Genomic DNA, 23,157 nt, shown 5'->3' with positions numbered 1-23,157 from the left:
CTATTAGCAGAATTATTAATACATTTCATGGTATAAAAAATAAACATGAAGTCCTCAATTCAAACACACACACAGAGAATGAATTTCATTTTCACACAAAACATGGTCCTTTAGCAAAATGGTTTTTTTTTTTAATTCTTGTCCCCAGTGAATGGCCTATAAGCATGGGGACTGGCCAACCATCATCTGAAGAAATGAAAAGCCAGCCATCGGGCGTACACCAAGCGATCCCAGGCCTGAGAACAAGGGGTGCCAGGGCAGGAGCAGGAAGCCTGGGCTCCAGGTGCGCTCACTGGCGAGCAAAGAAGTCCGAGAATTCACAGTAGGTGCCAGGGCCTCCAGGGCAGGCGTCGGACAAGCAGCACTGGGCTGGGCGGTTGAAGTGTGGCACCGAAAAGGTAACAAACGTGATGAAGCCTGTAGGTGTGAACTGGTGAAACTTTTGGTCGGGCCTGCTTTATCTTCGGAAGTACACAGGTGAGAGCAAAACAAAAATAAGAAGCTTAATATAATACATGTATATATATATATACACACACATACATATTGTCTAAAACCAAGTGAGCAAGCAGTCAAGATTGGTTTATTTTTATTTTATTAATTGCTAGAAAGACTTTCCAATATTCAAATGTGCTTCTTCTAGGAGTTGCCCCAGTGTGATCTTAAGAGTCTATGTTAACTTCCTTTTCTGGAAATTTCCTCTTCTTAGTTGTTGTATTCCTGAAGAGCCTGGGCCATGAAGAGCTTGCCTAAGTTCTGGGCAGTGAACTCCTTGATGTTCTGGCAGTAAGTGTTAATCTGGCCTGTGCATTCAGGAAAGGGAGAAAGAGTCATAATGTTCCACCAACTGCAAAATGACCTAGAATTACTAGTCACATGATAAACTCAGCATAATACAGAATCATCGGAATTTTATTATGTTTTGAATCAATAACAAAAAAGAAGCAGCCTCAAAGATATAGATAACGCACTACCAGTGGAGAGAGGGAAGAAGGGAGCAGTAACACAGAGACAGGGGAATAAGAGGTACAAACTATTAGGTAAAAAATAAGCTACAAGGCTATACAACACAGGGATACAGCCAGTACTTTATAATACCTACAAATGGAGTATGAACTTAAAAAAAAGCTGAATCACTAGATTGCACACCTGTTACTTACAGAATATTGTACAGCAACTATACATCAATAAAAATTGTTTTAAAAGAGTTAAGAATTCTATTCACTCATAAGGGATAATAAACAATGTCAGTTGTTTTGAAGATAAGCTATCTTCCATTCTTGGTTACATGGAGAATGAAGAAAAATGACAACTTTTTAAAAGATAATCAGCAGTTACTAGCACATGTTAGTTGCAGATCAGACCAACACTGTAACTAAGAGAAGTGAGAAAACAGCACTAGCTCTTCTCAGGTAGAAAGGAGACACCAATCAAAGCACGGTAAACTGACCAGATCCCCCTGCCCCAGATGTTAACAACTACAGGAGTTTTCAGTCCATGCTCTGGAAGTATTAACAGCCTCCTGCTGCAACCCCAGAGCCAAGACAGAGCCAGAGTGGGGAGACCACGTGAGGGGAGGGCTCCATTACTGCCCCGAGTCCTCAAATGAGTGATCTGATCTTATGCGACAGTCACACATTTCTTAGAAGCATAAGAAATACAATTTCGCTTAAACTGGACCTTAGGTAAGAAATGTGTCTCAGTTTTCCAAATTTAATTTATACGTGTACCAGAAAGCTTTAAGGAATTTGGAATTTTCTGCTGCTCTAAAATATGTCAGCAGAAATGAGAAACTGTAGAGGATCAGCTTTTCTGTGAGTTGGATTTTCACACTAACAAATCTCTTGGACAACTGGCTGACTGAAACACAGTATTCAACCACATTTACACACAAACAAGTTATACAGCTAAGTAAGAGCATGAATGTTATACACTAAACATCAGGTCCTAGCACAGGACACAAGGCCTCCACCACCTTAAGGCAGTGTTAAATGTTAGGTGTCCCCAGAGAAACTCCATCCAGAGTTACACTCATGTTGCTACAAGACGAGTCACAGTAAGGGAGACGCTTCTTCGCGTCAAAACTACAGTTCATTTCAGACACCCACAGTCAGGCCAGGCTCAATCAGGCTAGAGCACCAAAAGAAAGGGGTTCCAGCTAAATGGTCTTTTCCATTATGGGACAATAAGCACTTTTTCTTGGTTTCCATGTTAGATGATCCACAATAAAAACGTTCTCATTTTAGAAAGTTTATATAATCCCACCTCACCGAGGGGAGCACTGAAAGGACCTTAGAAATAACAAAGACTGACAAATTCTTAAATTTCAGAAATTACAGGTGCCAGATTCAAGTTCATCATTCCACCATTTGAAATACACTATCTTACTGTTAGTGAACCTCCCACCGTCTTCTGCTTCCTAAAGAATAAAGAAAACCAGCCATGCTCTGCACGGGCCCGCAGTACCTGCAATGAGCAGAGAATCCATCCTGGCAGGGGGCTGGTGCGGTTTGAAGAGCTTGGACAGATCCTCCTCGGGGAGCGGGGGTTCTCCTCGGCTCTGCCGCTGCATGTTCTCCTGCTGGCGGCGCTGCTGATACTAAAATTCAGACGGGGGACGGCTGGGTTACCATTCTCTACCCGAAGAGAAAAATAACACCTCCCTCACTTATGCGATCAGCAAAAATCCCACTGCTTTGAATTCCAATCTTGGTTTTATAAACGCAATGCTTTCTAATCCTTGCCTCTAAGAGGTTAAATATGGCGACGGTCGCAACGGTCAAAGAAAACTTTGTTATAAACTCTACTGTCATTTTGAGTTCTAAGGGTCTAATCTAACTAATGATTTGGAAAAGCAAAACTGGTTATGTGAGGGGGCTTCAAAGGCAAAGAAGCTCAAGATGAGTGAGCAAAAAGGGAGGAACTTGACCATTTATGACAACAGGGTAACAACAGCACAAGTACGATTCATCCTAACTTACAGAACTACGTAACGAAATACCACAGTGTACAAGTTTTTCAACTTTATCTCTCTTGACCAAAAGAACAAAAATACTGATGATGTTACTATTATAACATCACTATAACAACATACTATTATTATAATAGTAAATACTATTATTATTCTTAACAACAGATAATCATCTGTGCTTTAGCACCACAGCTGAGAATGAATATTAACTCAGATAACACTTCAAAAACTTTCAAACTCTGGATTCTATGATTCAACGCAGAAAACGTGGGAGTATATATAAAGATATAGACCAACTATAAACTTACATTTCTAATTACAATCAACATGCTGCTTAAAACAGCAAACGGAGTAAGTCCATGCACAGCCTTAGAAGGTGAAGCAATGGCAAACCAGGGTAGGCTGGTAAAAATTTTAAGTTCTTAGGTTCCTGAAGAAGGGAAGTAACTTGCCTGGAGAAGATTTCTATTTAGTATGAGGCATGAGAATAGAAGTTAGACAAATCTAAAAAGGGTTATGAATGGTGCTAAGAACAAATGCCAAGTGTAAAAATTTATGACAGAATTAAAAAAAAAAAAACTCTCTTAAAATTGGTTCCCAGAATCAACTGTCTCATTGGTGACAGATTCTCACAACTTGATCTTCCAGCTGAGCCTGGACTATAGGAAGGGCCAGTAGGAGAAAGGATCAAAATGGTTTTACTCTCCCCAGAGACATTCACCATTACCATCTTCATCACCATCTTTTCAGTTAAAAAATAAAAAGGTATTTTATAGACATATATGTGCTTTTTAAAATTTTATGTATGCTGAAACAATGTATTTTAAATTTCAGTAAATATATGAACACTGAAATTAATTTTTAAATAAAATACTCTCAGAACCACTTAGTTGTGCTTAGAATTCTATAGTTACCAACACCTAAAGTACATTGTAATGAACAGACTAGTCAAACACTCGCATGGATGTACATCCTGGAATCAACTATCTATGAACCAAATACTAAGAATATTCTGGAGCAATATAGTCCAAAACAGTATTTCACAAACTGTGAGAATCAATCATGTGGCCTTCAGGCAACACTGACAAAGAAAAGTATGACTGGCCAGAGCACTATGGATGTGCATATGAGAACATCCAGGTAATCCTAGGGCTTTTTCTGTATTATACTATCTATTTCACAGCAGTTGGTCTATTATTTCCTATCAAAATTGCCTGCTCTTAATCACAATTGCTCAGTTTTTTAAATGAACTGAAGATTGCTAACTATACTGCAATAAGCCACTAGCAGACCTAATTGTTAGTAAAGAAATGAGCTGTGACCCTCCAAAATCTCTCTGCCTGATTTTCTCAATAAATGTAGCCCTTATTTGCATAATCTTGGCATCACCATCTGAGCTTAAAATATTAGCTCTCTTCAAGACAGGTATTTTTAAGTACAACTTGCAAATAATCTATTAGGAACATACTATATAAAGAATAATCTTTTAAAATATGATACAGAGTTCCCAGCTAAGAGTCAATGATTTATTAATTTAGGTCATTCTGAAGATGACTCTTGAAGGATCACACTTAGAAATGAATTCTATGTTAGCTGAATTTTCCCAAATACCAACCTGATGCTTCTGCTGCTGCTGTTTACTCGTGTTCCTCATGTATGTGTTGTATTTAACTATATCTTGGCTCATTTCATCCACTCTGTCCATCAGCAACTGGAGTGTCTTCCCCAAGTGATTGCTGAAATATAAAGTACAGATACTGACATGTCGAACAAAAAAGCTCTGCCACTGCTCTAATGTGATCTGCCATTTGCTTAAAAAAAAAAAAAAAAAAGCACACACATACAAGAAAGCAAGGTGGAGGAAAGAATGTGAGTCAGCATGTTATTAAACTTTTTGTATCAAACCCAAAACTGTAACTACAACGGTATTTGAAATAATTCAGTTTCTTACTGTCAGAGCATACACACGTCAGAGCAGTAAGCAGTTAAACGTAGCAGCAGTGGGTTATCTAAAATGTGTACTTTTGGAACAACCAAGTTTAACCTAAGCTCAGTACTCCTGAATGCACTTCCTTAACCCCACCACGGCCCTCCCAAACTGTGCTCCAGACATTTGGATCAGAAGTCACAGAAAGGAAGAACCAGGCAAAGAGACTTGAGACTTCTGGCACATGATTTCTCTACCTAGCTGATTCTGAAAGAGTAACAAAAGCATTATTCTGCAAGGCTAAATGAAGAGGGCTCCTTTCCCTCTATCCTTCCTAGAATCTGAAATACAGTCATTTTTCATCTTTTCTTCTCCAGAAATTTCGACTGTAGCTTACTTACCAAAATCTTCTTATAAAGTGATGCTATCAGTTTATACAATGCCCATCATATTCACTGATTTCCTCCTGCAACCATCTCCTACCATGGTAAGGCCCACTACACATAGATGCAATCTAAACATAACTAGCTGACAAACAGGATTCATTCATTCATTCCAAAAGACTATTCACTAAATTACTATTATGTTCCAGCCTCAGTGTTGTTAACAAATAAGGAGACAACAGTGAATGAGACGTTCCTAGTCTTGGTCTTCACTAGCTTACAGTTGACAGGAAGAAGGGAAGAGATGAAATAAGACACTTACACAGTATGGTCAGAATATTTCTTTTAAAAGATGACAGGTTGAAAGCTAAGGACTAGAAGGCATCAGCCATGCAAAAAGTATTCTAGGTGGAAGAAAGCACAAGTGCTGAAGGCCTGAGATGGGCAACAACTAGACAGATTTTAAAATATGGGGGCCTGGCATGGGAGGAACACAGAGACAGGTTAGGGAGGTCAGACAAGCACGTATGAGGAACTGTTGGCTGTCCATGCAACACTCCAAAAACATAGTTAGTGGGAATGAGACCCTGTGACTCTAACATGAACGGTGCCCTGGTGACATGTTTTGCCTTAAATTTTAAAATGACCACCCTGGCTGCTATACAGAGACTACACTAGAGAGTAGAAACCAGAAGATGATAAAGAGTCAGAAAACTAAGATCATGGCATCTGGTCCCATCACTTCATGGCAAATAGATGGGGAAACAAAGGAAACAGTGACAGACTATTTTTTTGGGCTCCAAAATCACTGCAGATGGTGACTGCAGCCATGAAATTAAAAGATGCTTGCTCCTTGGAAGAAAAGTTATGACCAACCTAGACAGCATATAAAAAGCAGAGACATTACTTTGCCAACAAAGGCCCATCTAGTCAAAGCTTTGGTTTTTCTAGTAGTCATGTATGGATGTGAGAGTTGGACTATAAAGAAAGTTGAGCACTGAAGAATTGATGCTTCTGAACTACAGTGTTGGAGAAGACTCTGGAGAGTCTCTTGGACTGCAAGGAGATCTAACCAGTCCATCCTAAAGGAAATCAGTCCTGAATATTCATTGGAAGGACTGATGCTGAAGCTAAAATTCCAATACTTTGGCCACCTGACGCAAAGAACTGACTCATTGGAAAAGACCCTGATGCTGGGAAAGATTGAAGGTGGGAGGAGAAGGGGACAAGAGAGGATGAGATGGTTGGATGGCATCACCAACTTAATGGACATGAGTTTAAGTAAACTCCGGGAGTTGGTGATGCATAGGGAGGCCTGGTGTGCTGTAGTCCATGCGGTCATGAAGAGTTGGACAGGACTGAGCGACTGAACTGAAGTGCTGGAAGTGCTGGAAAGGATGAAGAAAAATTAAAACGCTCATACATTTGTGGTGAGAATGTAAAATGGTGCTGCCACTACGGAAATCAGTTTGGTGGTACCTCGAAGAGTTAAACGCAAAGTTATCATATGACTCAGCAATTCTATTCCTAGGTGTGTGTGTGTGTATATATGTATATATACACACAATCAAAAGAACTGAAAAATCATGCTCGTACAGAAACTCATATGTGTATGTTAATACCTGCATTATTCAAAACAGCCAGAGAGTGGGAACAAGAAAAGGATAAATAAATTGTGGTACATCCATATAATGGAATACTACTGCATGATAAAGAGAATAAAGTATTGATCCATGAATGAAACTTAAAGGCATTACACTAAGTGAAAGAAACCAGACACAAAAGGCTACTCATAATATGGTTCTATTTATATGAAATGTCCAGAAGAGGCAAATCCACAGAGACAGAAAGCAACAAGTGACGGGAAGGGGACGGGAAAGTGAATTGGTATTGATTGCACAATGCTGCAAATATATTAAAAATGTGTTCCTTAAAAATGGTGCCTTCATTTTCTGTGAATTTTATCTCTACTTTTAAAACTGCATACACACACGCACGAAATATACCGTGGTATTAGACAGCAGCAGTAGTGGCATGGACTAGCCAGTGGCAGTCAGCATGGAGGGACGTGGGCAGAACTGAGTGCGGCATCAAGGCTGACTCCCTGCTTCCTGGCCTGAGCAGCTGAATGGTTGGTTACAGCACTTAAGAGAGAAAAGAGACTGAGGAAGAAACAATGGGAACCCTGGGAATGAGTAAAACTAAATCCAGCTAAAATACGAATTCTAAATGGATTCCATCTGTAACCTAAAAAAAAAAAAGAAAGCGTTGACTCTTCATCTTAAATAGCAGAAAGAGCATAGATCTGGTCTCTGTGGGTGTGTGTAAATTAATCTTTTAATTTTAGGTCTGGCACTACCTACCTTACCTTGATATAGTAGCTTGGCCTAATGACTTAACCTAAAAATGAAGTGCTTTTGGCAAATTAAATCTTATTTCATACTTACTATAATTTTGTGAATCACCTTTAACTTTCAGACATTTCTTCTTCCTTGGAATCAGATTAAGTATTCATTCACTCTGTTTTATTTTTTCAAATTTCTTAATAGTCTGATTTTAATTCATCTGTAATTTGAGCTGATAGTGCAAGATGAGGATTAAAAATTTTTTTTCCCCAATATCTAATCAAATGTCCAGATCGACTGATTATTCACACTGCTTCCCAAATAACTTCTGAAATTTAACAACACTGTGTCCTCTAGCATGCATTCTTTCAACATACATTACTAAGTATATACTTTCCCAGTCACACTCAGAACATTCTACTGAGAAGAAGCGAACACAAAGAGAGAAGTACAACACAATGGTGGGAGACTCTATAATAGAAGAGAAGCATAAAAGATAGTTTGATAGGATCAGATTATGTGACAGTTGAATTCTGAGTTTTTGAAGGAGCTGGAGATGGGAGTTGAAGACAAGCAACAGGGGGAGGGACGCTGCAGCTACTGTGTGTAGGAAGCCTGTTCAGAGACACTGGCGTGAGAAGTGTGACCCATCTGCAGAACCACAATTACCTCAGTCCATCAGAAGCACGGAAGAAGGGCAAGATGTGGGCACAGGGGGAGCAATGAGCTGAAGAGGCAAACAGTCACACAGCAGAGACTCTTGGAAGCCAGGGCTAGAAGTCTGGATTCTATTCTAAGGACAAAGGGGGCTCAGCCAAAATTCTAAGCAAAGGAGTAATGTGATCATACACTTTAGTTTTAGCAAGATAACTGCAATGAAACGGGAAAAGGTCAGAAGCAGGAAATTAAGAGACTGTGAAAGTAATCAGGAAAAGAAATAATGAGGCCCTGACCGAAGGCAGCCACAGACAAGGATGTAGATGAGATTACCCCAGGAATCACTTACAGGAAGACAGACCCCAAGAAACACATATTTAGGGATGAGCAGAGGAAGACTAACTGTGGAGAAAGACAAGTAAGCCAGTAGTAGAATCCTAGACTCAAAATATTTCAGGAAGAAGCTGTTATCAACACATTAAATGCTTAAGAGTCTACCAGGTCCAGCAATACAGTGATAAAGTCATCTTGTATGGCTTGAGCAAAAACTCTATCACAGAATAGATGGAACACTGAGTGTTTAGGATACGTGGGAAATGAGTAAATACAGAGAGCGACATGCAGAAAATCCTATTAAAAAGTTTGTAAAGGAAAAAATCAAGTAAATGATGAAAGGAAATGGATAAACTGATATAAGGTCAAAAGGTGTTCTTTTTGGAACTTCGTCTTTGAAGATGAGAGAAGCTTAAACAAGTTTAAATGTCCTTACTTATTCTCAGGAGATGCACGTTCAAGTATTTAGGGGTTAAGTATCAGGTCTGTAATTTACTTTTAAATGGTTCAGGGAAGAACCCATTTATGTCTACAAAAAGAGTGGGTGCAAAGGTATACAAGTAAAGGTTTATGCGTGTTTACTGTATGATTTATCATTCTTTCAATTTTTCTCAAGAGTCGAGCATTAAAAAAAACCAAACTTTTTTTTTTTTTTTTAAATGGGGAAAGCCAGTCAACAAATGTAACAGAAAAGAACCAGCACAGAGAGGAACTGGAGATACTCAGGAAAGAGGGTGCAGAAAAAGAGAGACCGGATGAGACCTCATAGAGACCGTGAACTCTCATGTTCACCAGTGAAAGAACTGAGGCCCCAAGAAATATGAAATACTGAAATTCACTACAGGATTATTTGTTACATAAGACATTTATACCCTGAAGTGCAAAGAAATTCAGAGAAGGGAAAGGTCAGCCCCAGTCCTTGACTGGGTGATGGAAGAGAGAGTAGAGACACAGGAAAAAGCCACTGAGGAGAATTACTGCCACTGCCGAGAAAGATCGAGTATTTGTTTCCAGATCTCGTATCCACGAGTCTGACGGCACCGATTTCAGCAACAAGAAAGGTACTACCAGAATAGACCTTCCCTCACCACCAAAAACTGTCTTTCCTGTAAAGTACTAACATCACGTGTTATACAGGTACATGTCATAGTGGAAGAGCATACCAGAATAGACCTTCCCTCACCACCAAAAACTGTCTTTCCTGTAAAGTACTAACATCACGTGTTATACAGGTACATGTTATAGTGGAAGAGCGCGAGCACAGGTATGTGGACTGCGAACATATTATAACATTCTATTACCACGGTGCTCTTAAGCAATCTAACCAGCAAGAAATACCTGAAAATCTGCACAGTTCAGGTCTCGAAGGGCAAAAGGAATTAACAATAACAGATAACGTTCACAGGGAATCAGGTACATTACCAAGAGCAACTTTATGGGGATTTTTCAGTACCAGTGCAACCAGAATACTGAAACAGAGCTATGGTTCAGAGTCTCAATAATATAGTCTTTTCTTTTATTGCCCAGGAAACAAAGAACTGGAAGCAGAGAACTTAAGCAGCTGTGAGCCAGGACGCACAGTGACAAGCCTGCTCCGGCTGCAGTGTCAGTTTGTCCTTACTATCCTTCATGTATGATGCCCACACTTAGTTTACTTTTTTAAAGAGGAAATAAAAGCAGAATTTTTTTTCATGTGTGAAAAACTGAAGGCTTGTGTAACACATTTTAAAAAATTAATAAAGGCTGTTATGAAATACCAAAACTTCCATCTAATAAAATTGAGAATCAGAATTTTTCCAATGAAAGGGAAAGTAGTATGTTTTATTCATAGCATAGAGCAAATTTATCAGGTAAATCAAAAAACTGATACACACATATGGGTTGTGAAAAGCAAGACCAAGCACAGTGTTTAAGGAGCTGCTTCAGAATGATTTCTGAGGCGGTTTCTTAGAAAAAATTTGTATGGCAAATGATGATTAACATCATTGTGCTACTAATGTTAGAAATTAAAATTTGAGAGGCATGAAGGTTACATTTATTTCAGTGTTTTAAATTAGTATTATCAATTCGGGTCAATGTAGCAGTCCATTAATATAAGCATAGCTTCAAGGTTGCTTCTTTTTTTTTCTCCCCAAAGGAATACCAATTTACTGTTTTAAATAGTTTCACATGGAAAGCTAAGGCCTTTTCCTATTTCACATAAAATACAGAAGATAAAAACTATAATAAAATAAATATTTGTCCTGATCTTAGTTGCTATGGGAACTATGAACAGTTTCTTGGCTATTATAAATGCTACTCTGGACAGACAGACACTGCAGACCAGCTCACTGGTAATGGGAAAGCAGAGAAGGGCTGTATTTGTTTTGTATGATCAATGAAGGAAGCTTGGGAAAAGGTGAAGACATAAATTATATAAGCAAAAGCTTTCACATAGTAAATTCAAAATTATTATATAACTATATACTTAATACATCAAATTGTAACCTTGCATGTTGAAAAAGGTTCTTAGCTCAGTGCTTTAAATACAGGTGTGCCGAGTGTGTTTGTGAAAGCAATGAAGAAAAATATGACCTTCGAAAAGAGACAAATTAAAGGACTATTATGAATGTATGTTTGCAGTCCAACAGTACACTCTTTAGTGCCAAACGAGCCTTGCAACCTGGCTGTATTACTTAGCACTCCGTTTACCATCCAGTTTCCATCTCCTTCCCCCGTAAAGACTTTCTAATGGTCTCTGTGATGAGTTCATGCAATGGGAAGGTGGTTCTTCAACCACAGCCGCACCCGTCCTGGGGCGTGGACAAGAGCACTGGGCACACTGTGCTTCCGGGTTTATCCTCACTTGTCTTACACTGAGGAAGCACAAAGCCTGTATATTCTTTTGTAAAGCTTCTATCTGGGATAACTAAAAATCTGATGAATACCTGAGCTTCTGTTCCAAGCTGGTTGCTTTAAGAAAACACACCTTGCTTTTCTCAGCCATTCAGCAACTGCATAGTCATAGTTTACCTACACCTACCTGCTGATAGCTTCCTTCCGACACAGAGAACAATCACTAGCATCAAGCTTAAAGAGCATTTAGGAGGAGCTATATATTATGTATATATAGTTGACTCTGTTCATATTTCTGTTAAAAGCAATAAATGAGGGGAAATGAAACATTAATTCCACAAAGGAAATACCCTGTTTTGGCACACCTCAGTCAGCATTTTACCAATATAATAAATAGTATCTTAGCAACTAGATAGCTAAGGCAGTCAGGATGGGGCAAATTATGCCACCACTGTCTAAGCAAAAACCAGTGTCAGGTTCAGAAAATTCTAATTTTGGTTGAAAATTCAAGGTGAAAGTTTACTGCTAAACAGAGTCTACATCTGAACAAGGGGAAGTGCCACAGTAAAACAAACAAGCATTTCTGGTTTTCTCCTAAAGCATTATTAAGTATCCAGACATAACACCATAGCCTCTAATGTCGGTATACAATAAATAAGGCCGAGCCACATCAAAAAACCCCTCCTCCATGGGCATTTACCATCTCAAAGCAAAAATGACACGGCAAGGGAGCTGTCAGCTACAATGACAAGAGGTAATTAGTATTCAAACCTCATCTCACTTTATCAATAACCACAGTGCTCTTCCAGGCTTCCCTCATGGCTCAAACAGTAAAGAGTATGCCTGCAATGCCAGAGACCTCGGTTCAATCCCTTAGTCAGGAAGATCCCCTGGAGGAGGGCATGGCAACCCACTACAGTATTCTTGCCTGGAGAATCCCATGGACTGAGGAGCATGGGAGCTACAGTCCATGGGGTTGCCAAGAGTCGAGACTAACACTTTCACTTTCATGGTGTTCTTCCTGGGATTTGAGCAGAGCTGGACAAGTACTACGTGCTGTTACTATGGCTTAAGAACCTCCCAAAATGCTTAAGGCATTTTTCCCCCCTTGTTTCACAGGTAAGGTCTAAGTTAAAAAATCTTTTGCAGAAAGTGATTTAAAATAAAAATGGGGGCGGGGGGACTTTTCATGAGACAGGGTTGCTTACCTGCTAGCAAGACTGAGCAATTCATGTTTGTCTGCTACAGCTGACTTCTTCTCTAGCTCCCACATTAGAACGTTGATCAGATGTGAATTTTTAATTACAATCGGCACTTCTTCAAACATGTGCTCAAAGGTGATATTTCCCTTTTTCAATCTGCGAAGCATGTTAAAAATACTTTATAGTCTGGTGGTCAGAAGTAAGTGTTAAAGTGACTATTTCATACATTTTACGTTATTCCTAATTACAGGCCCTCTTCAGGGTTTTTGTTTGTTTCATTAGCAATCTTTAAAAAAGGGAGAAAAACTAGAGATCTACAGAATCAAGCACAAGTTGAGTGATTTGAACAATTCGGAAAATGATGTGAGTTGGAGCTGTAAGACCAGAAAATAAGACTCTTAGCCAAAGAAACAATTCTTTCTTCATAATCAGCTATCTCTGAAATTTCACATACTAAAAAATGCAAATGTCATAAGAAATTATGCTATATAATCTATATCTAAAATATTTAAAATAAACAGCTAGAAAAGAGAAATACTCTCATTCTTGGAAAGTTCACTTTAAAAGCCAACTGAACTCAAAGAGATTAACAATGAGCAGGACACTCACAGGCTATTCCACACACAATGGTTGAAAACACAGGAAGAATGCAACTTCTCACAGTTTAATTATAATTACCATACCCAGGAGATGTTCATGAGTTAGCTTTTCTTTTAAAATTCTTTGTATCTTAATTTCTTTAGGAGCCAAATGGGAAATTAGTCATGAACTGCCTGTCCCAAATGAAGTCAAAGCCACTAACTTTAATTTATTAAGAAATACATATTATAATTAACAGAAAATTAAAGAATTCTGAATTTTAGAAAATTTTAATGTAAATATCCCAGTGCCATTATGCAGGATCACAAAACAGCTTTAATAATTAGTTCTCTGCATTCCTGTCATCCATGAAATTTCCCAAAAGCCACACTCCTTACTAAACCCTTAAAATGCTGAATCTTTCCACACCCCGTCCCCCACAATGAAACAGGAGGTCAGAAAACAAGACAAACGGCTCACAACCGTTCTGACGCAGAGCTTACAATCTGACAGCCGCTGAACACTCATCCCATCTCCTTTTATTTAATCATGCATTTCTTCAAATCCAGTAGCTAATTAATTCTCATTCTAACTGCATTCACCCATGGTGAGAACAACAGATGAGACATTCCATAAAGAACAGTTTAAACATGGAAAGGGAGAGATCAAGGGGCACTCAGCCATGCAGACACTTCTACCGTCCACATGGCAGAAGCATTACCGCACCACCGCCAAGGACTCAATACATGTGGCAAACTAGTATCTTAAAAGAAAAACACCAGTCCTTAACATATGCCTTATAGGCCCCCAAACACTTACGCTTCGGGAGAAAAATCCTTTTCTTTACAAACTTCCATCAATTTAGGAGTCAGTCTGTATGCCTTTAGTGAGAGAGACCCTTGGGCAGTTTTTATGGGATCTCAAATAAAGAAAAAAGAAAGAAATTATTAAGAATCTTGTCACTACCAGTGCTCAGATGACACTGGTTCTGAGCACATTCTGTTAATTATTGTATAATCTTGGCAAAATGAAGATCAAAATAAACATAAATGAAGAATAAAATAAAAATAAATGAAGATCAGAGCACAATCTGAAGCAGATTCAAAGCAATATAGCAAACGGTAAGTGAAAAGGCAAAAAACTATCATCCTACTTATACTAGGCAGAATAACTTCCTCCTGAAAGTATAAATATTAGATACAAAATACAGTTATTTTCAAATCTACTCAGCTGGAACCAGCAACCTTGACAAAGATTAAATACAGCATATGTTCCATACATCTTATATATATCTTGCATAATTAAAAGAAAAATACTAATATTAAACATGAAAACTCACTGGATGCACTTGTGTATTTCCTTTGTCCCTAATTTAAATGAATGGCCCTGCAAACAATTTATCCATCCGAATAATCACTGTTCACATTTTTTTAGTTAAAGTAAATTCTAAAAACAAAACCATTAAAGTCAAGGTGCAATCACAAGTGTCTTTTTAGTTTTAGAGAAACTAATTTTGTCAAAACTAACTGCTTAAACACTCCAAGAGTAAGGGAGCTTAGCACTTGCTGCATGATAACGGCTCCGGCATGCCAATATTCGCCTAAAACCTGTGTTAACATTCATGTTGCCTGAAACTTAACACAGTGAAACTTTTAGCAATAGGTGATAAAATGAAAACCAAAATAGATTGAAACAAGTGGAAAATTCATCAAGGTCTGATGATGCAATGTTTCCAGCCAATATAAGTACACTTTAACAACTTGTTCTTTACTGTAATCCAATTGTTAACATACTGAAACAATTTGGGGGCAGCTCATAAGATTGATCGTATTCATTAGTATTTTTTCTGACAGATACTCAGGACGTTACATTTACTTCTCAGCTGGAAACTATATGCAAGTCTGCCAGATATGGCAAACTGTGAGTGTTTGGGGAGGGGGAAGGCTATAAAGCTGTTAAATTGCCTACAGTTCTGATACAGCACAGAACATCTGGTCTGGAGAGCTTGAGGAAACACCATTAAATAGGCCGAAAAGAAAAAAATCTTTGTGCTAAGAAACAGTCCAGGTTTTGTACGCTGCTGTCAGAGGTATAAAAAAAAAAAAACAAAAAAAACTTGGCACACTGTGTTATGATTGGTCAGTCACGTACAGAGCCAGACACTCTAGCAATCGGGGTTTGTTAGACATCTGGTCTAGTTCCACCAGCCCCTTCAAATGAGGGAGGGGAGATGGAGGAATAAAAATGAAGCAGCTACTCCAGCATTCCAAAATGTACACATCAGGGCTCTGATAGCAAGAAAAATAAACAGAAAGAAGGAAACCCTGTCTAGACTTAGCTGCTGCTGAGGCTGCTGCAGAAACAGGGTTGGTATTTACTTGGGAAGGCCTGCCAGGCTGCTCTTAGAGGCAAAAAGACAGAAAGCAAAAATAGTAGTAGCAATAATATTAAGGGAAGAAAAGAATAATAAAGGAAACTCCTACTAACCGTAAATGAGAACGACAGATTCTTCAATGGCATGCTGGTAACTAAACTGAGAATCCAGAAGGGCCCGGGTGACGAACGAGCCGTAGTATGTGGACTGGTACCAGCCCACGTGGAGGTGGTCGATGTTTACATGGCGAAGGCTCCGCATCATCTCCATCTGATACTGGACTAGATGATGGGCATGAGAGGGACAGAAGAACAACTGTTTAGTGACATCACCCATATGAAAAAAACAAGCCTTTTTGGAAACAAATTTCTATACAGCTATTTCTTATCTAAAGGGAACATTTTTCCAGATTTTTTAATTCATTCACTTTACACATAAAGAAAACAAATTAAGCCTTCAAATCATTAGGGCATTTCTTTTCTCATTAACCAAAAAACATTCTGTAGAAACAGCATTAAAAATAATAGTAATAATAGTATATTAGTAGTAATATAATATAGTATATATTATAGTATAATAGTAATTATATATACTATAATATATATAATATATACTGTATTATAATATTAATACTAATATTAACAAGTAATAATAATGCTTTATTGCAAACAAGTAATTATGTGGTCTCTTTTAAGAAGAAATTTATGAATTACTAAATTGGTTGGCTGTAAGAAGTTTTGTTTGAAAGAGTAAGTTAAGAGCAGTTATCACTGTTTTCAACAAAGCTTTTAGAACTAAGAAGATAAAACAATCAAGAAAACTAACAGGGAAACAGTTAACTACTACACGATTTAAGTATGAATGGTACACAAGCTGCAGCTGATTAAAAATATAAGAATTCATTTTTGCCTTCGTCTGGTGCCCCCTGCTGCATGTGCTAAACTTTAAAAAAGAATTTTTTTCTTGTCTGGGAGTTCCTTTAGGTTAAGTAGTCAATATTATTTATTAGATAAGTCATATGCTAATCACCATGTATGGAACGGAACAGTTGAATTAACTTTTATTGTTAATGACTATAATGTACATTATTAACTCAAAGCTGTATTACTAGGAAAATCAGTGCAAACTGACAATACAATAAATAATGTATTTTAAAAAGCAATATAGCCCAATAATGAGTAGCAAATATATAAAACAAGAGAAAATTTTATAGTTAGTGCGATAGTCAAGCTATTTCTGTATAATAAATGCACTTAAACATACTTGTTTAACTCAAAATCCAACCATTTCATTTTTAAAATTTTTAATCAGGTTTCAGCAAAAGTGGGTTAAATGTCATTTCCTTGGTCACAGTGCTATGGTTTTACAAATCAAACAAAATTCAGGATCAAAGAATATAAAAGAAACTTCCTCAGATGGACATGGTCTTTTCAACACCTGTTACTAGATAAAGAAATTATAAATCTGCTTATTCCAAAGAAAGTTGTACTTCTCATGATAAAAGATGGCAGCCAACTCATCAACTATTCAGAATTAAGTGCTTTTTGAAATTTTCTTTTTATATACAACATGATGGTCTCAAGAAGCAGCAGTATAAAATTAATACGGTGATCCTGTATCAATTATCTCTTAATTTTTTCACTCTCAAGCATATAAGAGATTCCCTTCCTAGCCAGTTAAGAGATTTCTTTCGACCACACAAAACTGGGATAGAACCACTACTGTGATCTCTATTTTAAAATTTCACAACTCTTCTAAAGTAAAATCACTGATTTGGCTAGTAAAATTTAATTAAATGTAATTTATGAACGAAAAATTCTAACATTACCAGTAAAACAGGAGCCAGAGCTACTAAATTTAGTATTTATTCTAAACGGATAGGAAAGTGGAGATAGGGATCAATTACAAGCAACTGACAGTGCAAACACGATTGTACAGGATGAGCTTTTTTTAAAAACAGGAACTTCTTAAACATCTGTTAATGTACAATTTAGTTATAAAATAAGCACAAATTTCTACCAACTTGCAATAGTAATAAAGAAAAGACTTGGAGTCTAGCAATCTAGGTTCTCATGTTGGTGCTGGGATTTCTCTCGTGGGGAATCTTGCTGTCCTTCTCTGATGCACAGTTTTCCCATCTCCAAAAAGATCTGAGAGCTCATCCCAGTCAAAACGCTCTGACTCCACACTGCTCACTGGCTATGCTACTTGTAAGTAATGATTTTTCTATAAACTAAAGCTGGGCCTCTAGCAGGCATTAACAATTAAAATAAAAATGCCATCTCTAAGAAATATTCTTTAATCTTACTGAGTCAAACAGCCTGAATACAACAGATTTAATAATAGCATTTTCAGGAAGCATGAAGTAAAATATCTTACAATTGGTAGCAAACATCCAGATTCCTTCTTCATACAGAGTCTTACCTACCTCAAAGCCCCCTGAATAAGGATAAGAAGGAAAATGAAGTATTTCTCTCAGCTAGAAAAGGGACTAAGAGATATGAGTAAAGCCTGTTGCCTTATGGATTTGCCATTGTAATAAAAATTTATTTTTAAGGTCACAAGAGCTTTCATATGATGAAAAAACAAATTTAAGGGTTAAGAACAATGACAAGGGAGTTAATAAAACTGCTCTTGAAAAATCTACAATGAACTGAAGTTTCACTATTACACAAAAAATACGTGAAGTTGCAGGTCATTCTTCATCTTGGCTTAGACTTTAAACCATTTATTTTTTAAATTAAAAAACACATTTTTTTAAAAAAATGAACGTCTTCTTGGCGGTATCGCAGGGAAAGAAAGGATCTAAAAGGACTGCAAGCGACCCTTGAAAAGGTGAGGCTAGCGGTGCCAGAGCTCTCAAATGAACCTGGGGTCACTGAGGCCCAGTCCTGGCTGGAGCTACACACACGAGGCTCCAATAAATGCACAGTTTAAAGAAGCGGTGGTCAGTCGCTCAGTCGTGTCTGACTCTTTGCAACCCCATGGACTGTAGCCCGCCAAGGTTCTCCATTCATGGGATTTCCCAGGCAAGAATACTGGAGTGGGCTGCCACTCCTTTTCCAGGGAATCTTCCTGAGCCAAGGATCAAACCTTGGGTTTGATCCAACCAATGTGTCTCCTGCATTGGCAGATACATTCTTTATCACTGAGGTACCCGGGAAGCAAAGCTTAAAGAAGCTACTTTGATTTAATTTAAAAAAATTTTAAAGAAGTCCTATTTATCCTATTATATGCAAGCAAGAGACAACTCAAAAACAGCCAAGGCAATTTTTATCTCTGCAGCCTTTTAGGTCTGTGTTCTTGTTCTAACGTTCAGATAAGACATATGACCATTGGCTCCTTTCTCAGTTTTTCCCCTCCTCCTCCAACCCAGGTTCTCAAAAAGTACAAAATCAAACCCTACAAAAGCTAAACTGTCTCAAAACTGTGCTCCCAACACTCCCACCAATCAACGTAGCTGAGCTGCCACACCAGCTGACACGCATTTATCCCTCTGACACAGCAGCAAACTTCACACAGGAAATAAGGGATGGTCATTCCAGATTCTAATCTCCCAGGCAAATACCACTGCTTTAGTGGCTTTGCTGACGCCCCTCAGGAGTTATGCTGGAGGTGAAAGGGAGAGATACTGGAGGTGGGCAGGTGAGGGATGAAAAGGGACCAAGTTTAGCTAGGATACTGGATGAACTGGGATGAGAGGGGCTCATGTTACCTGGAAGGGACTGTGAGGACAGTGTCCCAGCCCACAGGCTTTGGCGAGTGGGGACTGCTGCTATTTCCTTCTCGTTCCCAGCCATCCTCACTTAACACCCCCTCACCCCCCGCTGGAGTTTTAAAAGAGGGGTAGAAAAGATGCAACTACACAGGGAGATAGGTTCACTCCCAGGCAGGGACGGCCTCACACCTCCGGAGGAAGAGAATCAGCAAGAAGAAACACAGGAGCAGGAAAAGACGACCAGAAGCTCCTTGATACAAAGTGCCACAGCTCCCTACTGTGGAGTTAATGCGGATTAATGAAATAATAAACAAGCCTTTACTGGCAACTTTGCCGAGTTGGTTCAGGGTTACAGACACTTTCATTTTTGTTCTCAAGTTCTCGGATTCAACAGAAGCCCAGGCAGCAACTTCAACCAATGACACTCACTTCTGAGTTAATGGCTAAATATTTTTGGAGAACTTCCCAAAGATGAATAGCAAGGAAAAACCTTTTGGGAGAGGGAAATACTTCAAAATTTATTATAATACTCAACAGAAAGGCTCAGAATTGTGTAGTGAAAAGTTTATGAAAGAACATTTTAAACATTGTTCATTTAAAAAGCAAACACACCCTCCCGACTGAGGAGAAACAGTGCACAGCAAATGAATTTCAAAGACAAACTGGAAGTTACTGCTAAGCCAACTCAAATTACTAATACACACACTACACTCAGATGCAACTGAGGTGGTGCTACAGAACTTGGAAGGTTATAAAAATGAAGTGGAGTTTTATAAATCTCTTCAACCTCTACAATCATCTTAATTGGTTAAGCCTCTCCCAAGCAAAGGACAGCATGGTTTACAATACTGAATAACTGTTCAGTTTGGCACCAGTATATTCATATTCACTTTTTCCAGATATCTTCTTTGCGAAACAGGCAATTTTAAATTGCCTAGAGCTAAAACTGTCTTAACTGAGGCAGGCTGCCCAATAGTTAACTATTCCTTTCACAAATCCACCACATTTGTAGGGCTTTCCCTCATTTTTATCTCCAAATGTGAAAACACTGAAAATAATATGCAGTCTTCTATTTAAATGCTATGCTGGGACTCACACTGGCAAACAACCAAATAACACTTTGAGTTCTCCTTAAGACCACTGGGAAGGATGGTAGCTTAGAAGATTTTCAGTTCAGCAGAATAATCAATTAGTATTTCTTTCACCTCCAATTTCTCACCATTTTAAAAACTATCTTTATTATTTTCAGTGAGCTCTCATGAATGCAATTTATCACCAAAAACACAGGAACAAGGAATTAACACAGCTGGCCAGATGGGGATGAGCTGAAAGAAGGAAACTGAAACATACTCTAAAACGATCTGTCTGGCAGATTTGGGGGTGAGGGGATGCACTGGGGAGAGCTTACAGATGTCTTATTAGAGAACAATTAAGGAACTAAGGAATAATCTAATTTAAATTTTAAAAATTAAAAACAATTCAACAGACCTATTATTTGACTACTTAACATTGTAGCAAATAAATCTAAATCATTAAAAAAACTACAAAAGAAACACATTTTAAAATGTGCACATGCACTGACACAGTGTGGAGAAAAAGGGAGAGAGCTCGGCAACAGGAAAGGAACTCGCACTCAGTGAGCACTTACTAAGTCAGCCTTCCTGTTAAGAGGCCTACACATGGTATCTGACTTTACTCCTCAGGATGCCTCTAACGAGACAAGCATGATTATTGACATCTTTTTTAAAAAGTTGTGTATTGCAGCTTGTGAAGGGGCAGGACTCAACTGGACTTCAGACTTTCTGACTCCGAAGCCAGGCAACCACCCATTTACAGGATCTCATCTCTTATTAGTAAAGTCGAGAAAATTATTTCTGAATCAATAAAGCATAACAGAGATAGAGTAGAAATACACAATTTCTAGGTTTTCAGAAACCACAGCGTGTGCATGTTTGATCACTAAATTAACCAACAATTTAGCACTATCAGTAAGATTTTAAGTGGTAAAACTACCATCAAGGATTTTTAAATGTCAAAGTTGAGAATTATCACAAATATATAATCAACCTCCTAAGACACTACATTCTACGTTAGCATTTGAAACTTCTGCCAAGATCACTTTGTAACCAAGCACTGGCTCAGATCAAAGATGCACAAACACATCAAGGAAAGGAACAGAGAGAGACCAGATGTAGTATACATGCTCTTTGCAGCAAAGAACAAACTAAGCTCAGGCAAGAGATGCAAATAGCTTTAAAAGCAAACAAACAAAACCCCACAACTCTGAAACAAATCCATGATTACCACAAGCATCACAGGGACATGGAATACATCAAAATCTCCTATCTGTCCTGGCATTTCAGCTGTCCTAAGGAGGGCTTATGAGAAAATTATCACAAGCCTCCCTCCCAGCAGCGCCACAGGTTGCAATGAGCGCAGAAGGGTTATCAACTGTGAGGCTCTACCCCAACTACTCGGTGCTTTCCCCTTCGTATCAGATTTCCTGCCAAGCCACACATACGTTTCAGGCAGTGTTCAAAGCTAGGAGCAGATGTAGATTTAAGCAAACAGAATGTGCATTTGAAAAAAAGAATTAAATAAGAGTCTACTTTGGGTAGGAGAAGGTAATGGCACCCCGCTCCAGTACTCTTTTGCCTGGAAAATCCCATAGACAGAGGAGCCTGGTGGGCTGTAGTCCATGGGGTCGCTAAGAGTCAGACACGACTGTGTGACTTCACTTTCACTTTTCACTTTCGTGCTTTGGAGAAGGAAATGGCAACCCACTCCAGTGTTCTTGCCTGGAGAATCCCAGGGACAGGGAAGCCTGGTGGGCTGCCGTCTATGGGGTCGCGAAGAGCTGGACACGACTGAAGCGACTTAGCAGCAGCAGCAGCAGCAGCTACTCTGGGTGGAGTACATGTTTCTTAAAACTTCCATACTCTCTTCACCAAGTCTGCATTTATGTAATCATCTGTTTTCCCCTCAGTTAATATACCTGTTATTAAGGTCACTCTGGGATTTCTTAAGAATTATGGTAAGAGCTCAGTTTCTCACAATAAAGTGTCCAATATAAATTGTACTCTAGACATGAACCTATTCTATTTAAAATGAAATAACCAAAATACTTTCTTAATCTTACCAGAAATATCCTTTAAATTGTTCATTTGTCCTGGGTGGTTTAATTCCTTCTTTAAAGTATTTATGAATTCTGACATGAAGCTTCTTCTGTATGCCAATCTGGGAATGGGGGGAAGAGGATGTGTGTGCTACTCTACCTTTTAAAACCAGCAAGTGCTTAGAAAACTATTGGAAGCCAGAGGGTTTTTAAAGAGGTTTTAATGTAACTCAGGAAGTATCCTATGAAACAATGTGGATTCTTCACAGAAAATACTGTGTATATATTGCAACAAATTGATATAGTTATGAATTTGTCCATAGGGGTTCTTCAGGCAAGAACAGAGTGGGTTGCCATGCCCTCCTCCAGGGGATCTTCATAACCCAGGGATCAAACCTGAATCTCTTATGCCTCCTGCATTAGTTGGCAGGTTCTTTATCCCTAGCGCCACCAGGGAAGAAGTCGCCTATGAAGTAAACAGCATTCTTCACAGAAAATACTATGTATATACACAACAAATTCATACTGTTATGAATATAACTTGTTACAATGAAGAGCACAAATGTTAGAAGACCAAATGAGAATCTCTGGATTTAGAAAAATAAATATTTCATGCTCTTTTCATGAGGACAAATAACACTCCAACATATTTACATATATATATACCATGTTCTTGTTTAATGTTGGCACAAAGTGAGGTGCTAACAGAAATACTTCA

At 38.4% G+C, this 23,157-nt stretch overlaps 1 protein-coding gene across 1 annotated transcript in view; it reads right to left on the bottom strand.

Moving 5' to 3' along the window:
* Window positions 1-267: 267 nt before the first annotated feature.
* EIF3H (eukaryotic translation initiation factor 3 subunit H) overlaps window positions 268-23,157 on the bottom strand; it is a 99,934-nt gene continuing 77,044 nt past the window's right edge. Inside the window, exons 3-8 of the mRNA XM_068983799.1 lie at window positions 15,720-15,887; window positions 14,052-14,151; window positions 12,660-12,809; window positions 4,587-4,707; window positions 2,467-2,599; window positions 268-803 (exon numbers count right to left, since the gene is read on the bottom strand). Coding sequence (XP_068839900.1) covers window positions 706-803; window positions 2,467-2,599; window positions 4,587-4,707; window positions 12,660-12,809; window positions 14,052-14,151; window positions 15,720-15,887 — 770 coding nt within the window. The 3' untranslated portion in view covers window positions 268-705. The remainder of the gene's footprint in view (window positions 804-2,466; window positions 2,600-4,586; window positions 4,708-12,659; window positions 12,810-14,051; window positions 14,152-15,719; window positions 15,888-23,157) is intronic.

This window comes from Capricornis sumatraensis, chromosome 11, assembly GCF_032405125.1.
Source record: "Capricornis sumatraensis isolate serow.1 chromosome 11, serow.2, whole genome shotgun sequence".
Lineage (NCBI taxonomy): Eukaryota > Metazoa > Chordata > Mammalia > Artiodactyla > Bovidae > Capricornis > Capricornis sumatraensis.
This window is presented reverse-complemented; position numbering and strand designations above follow the sequence as displayed.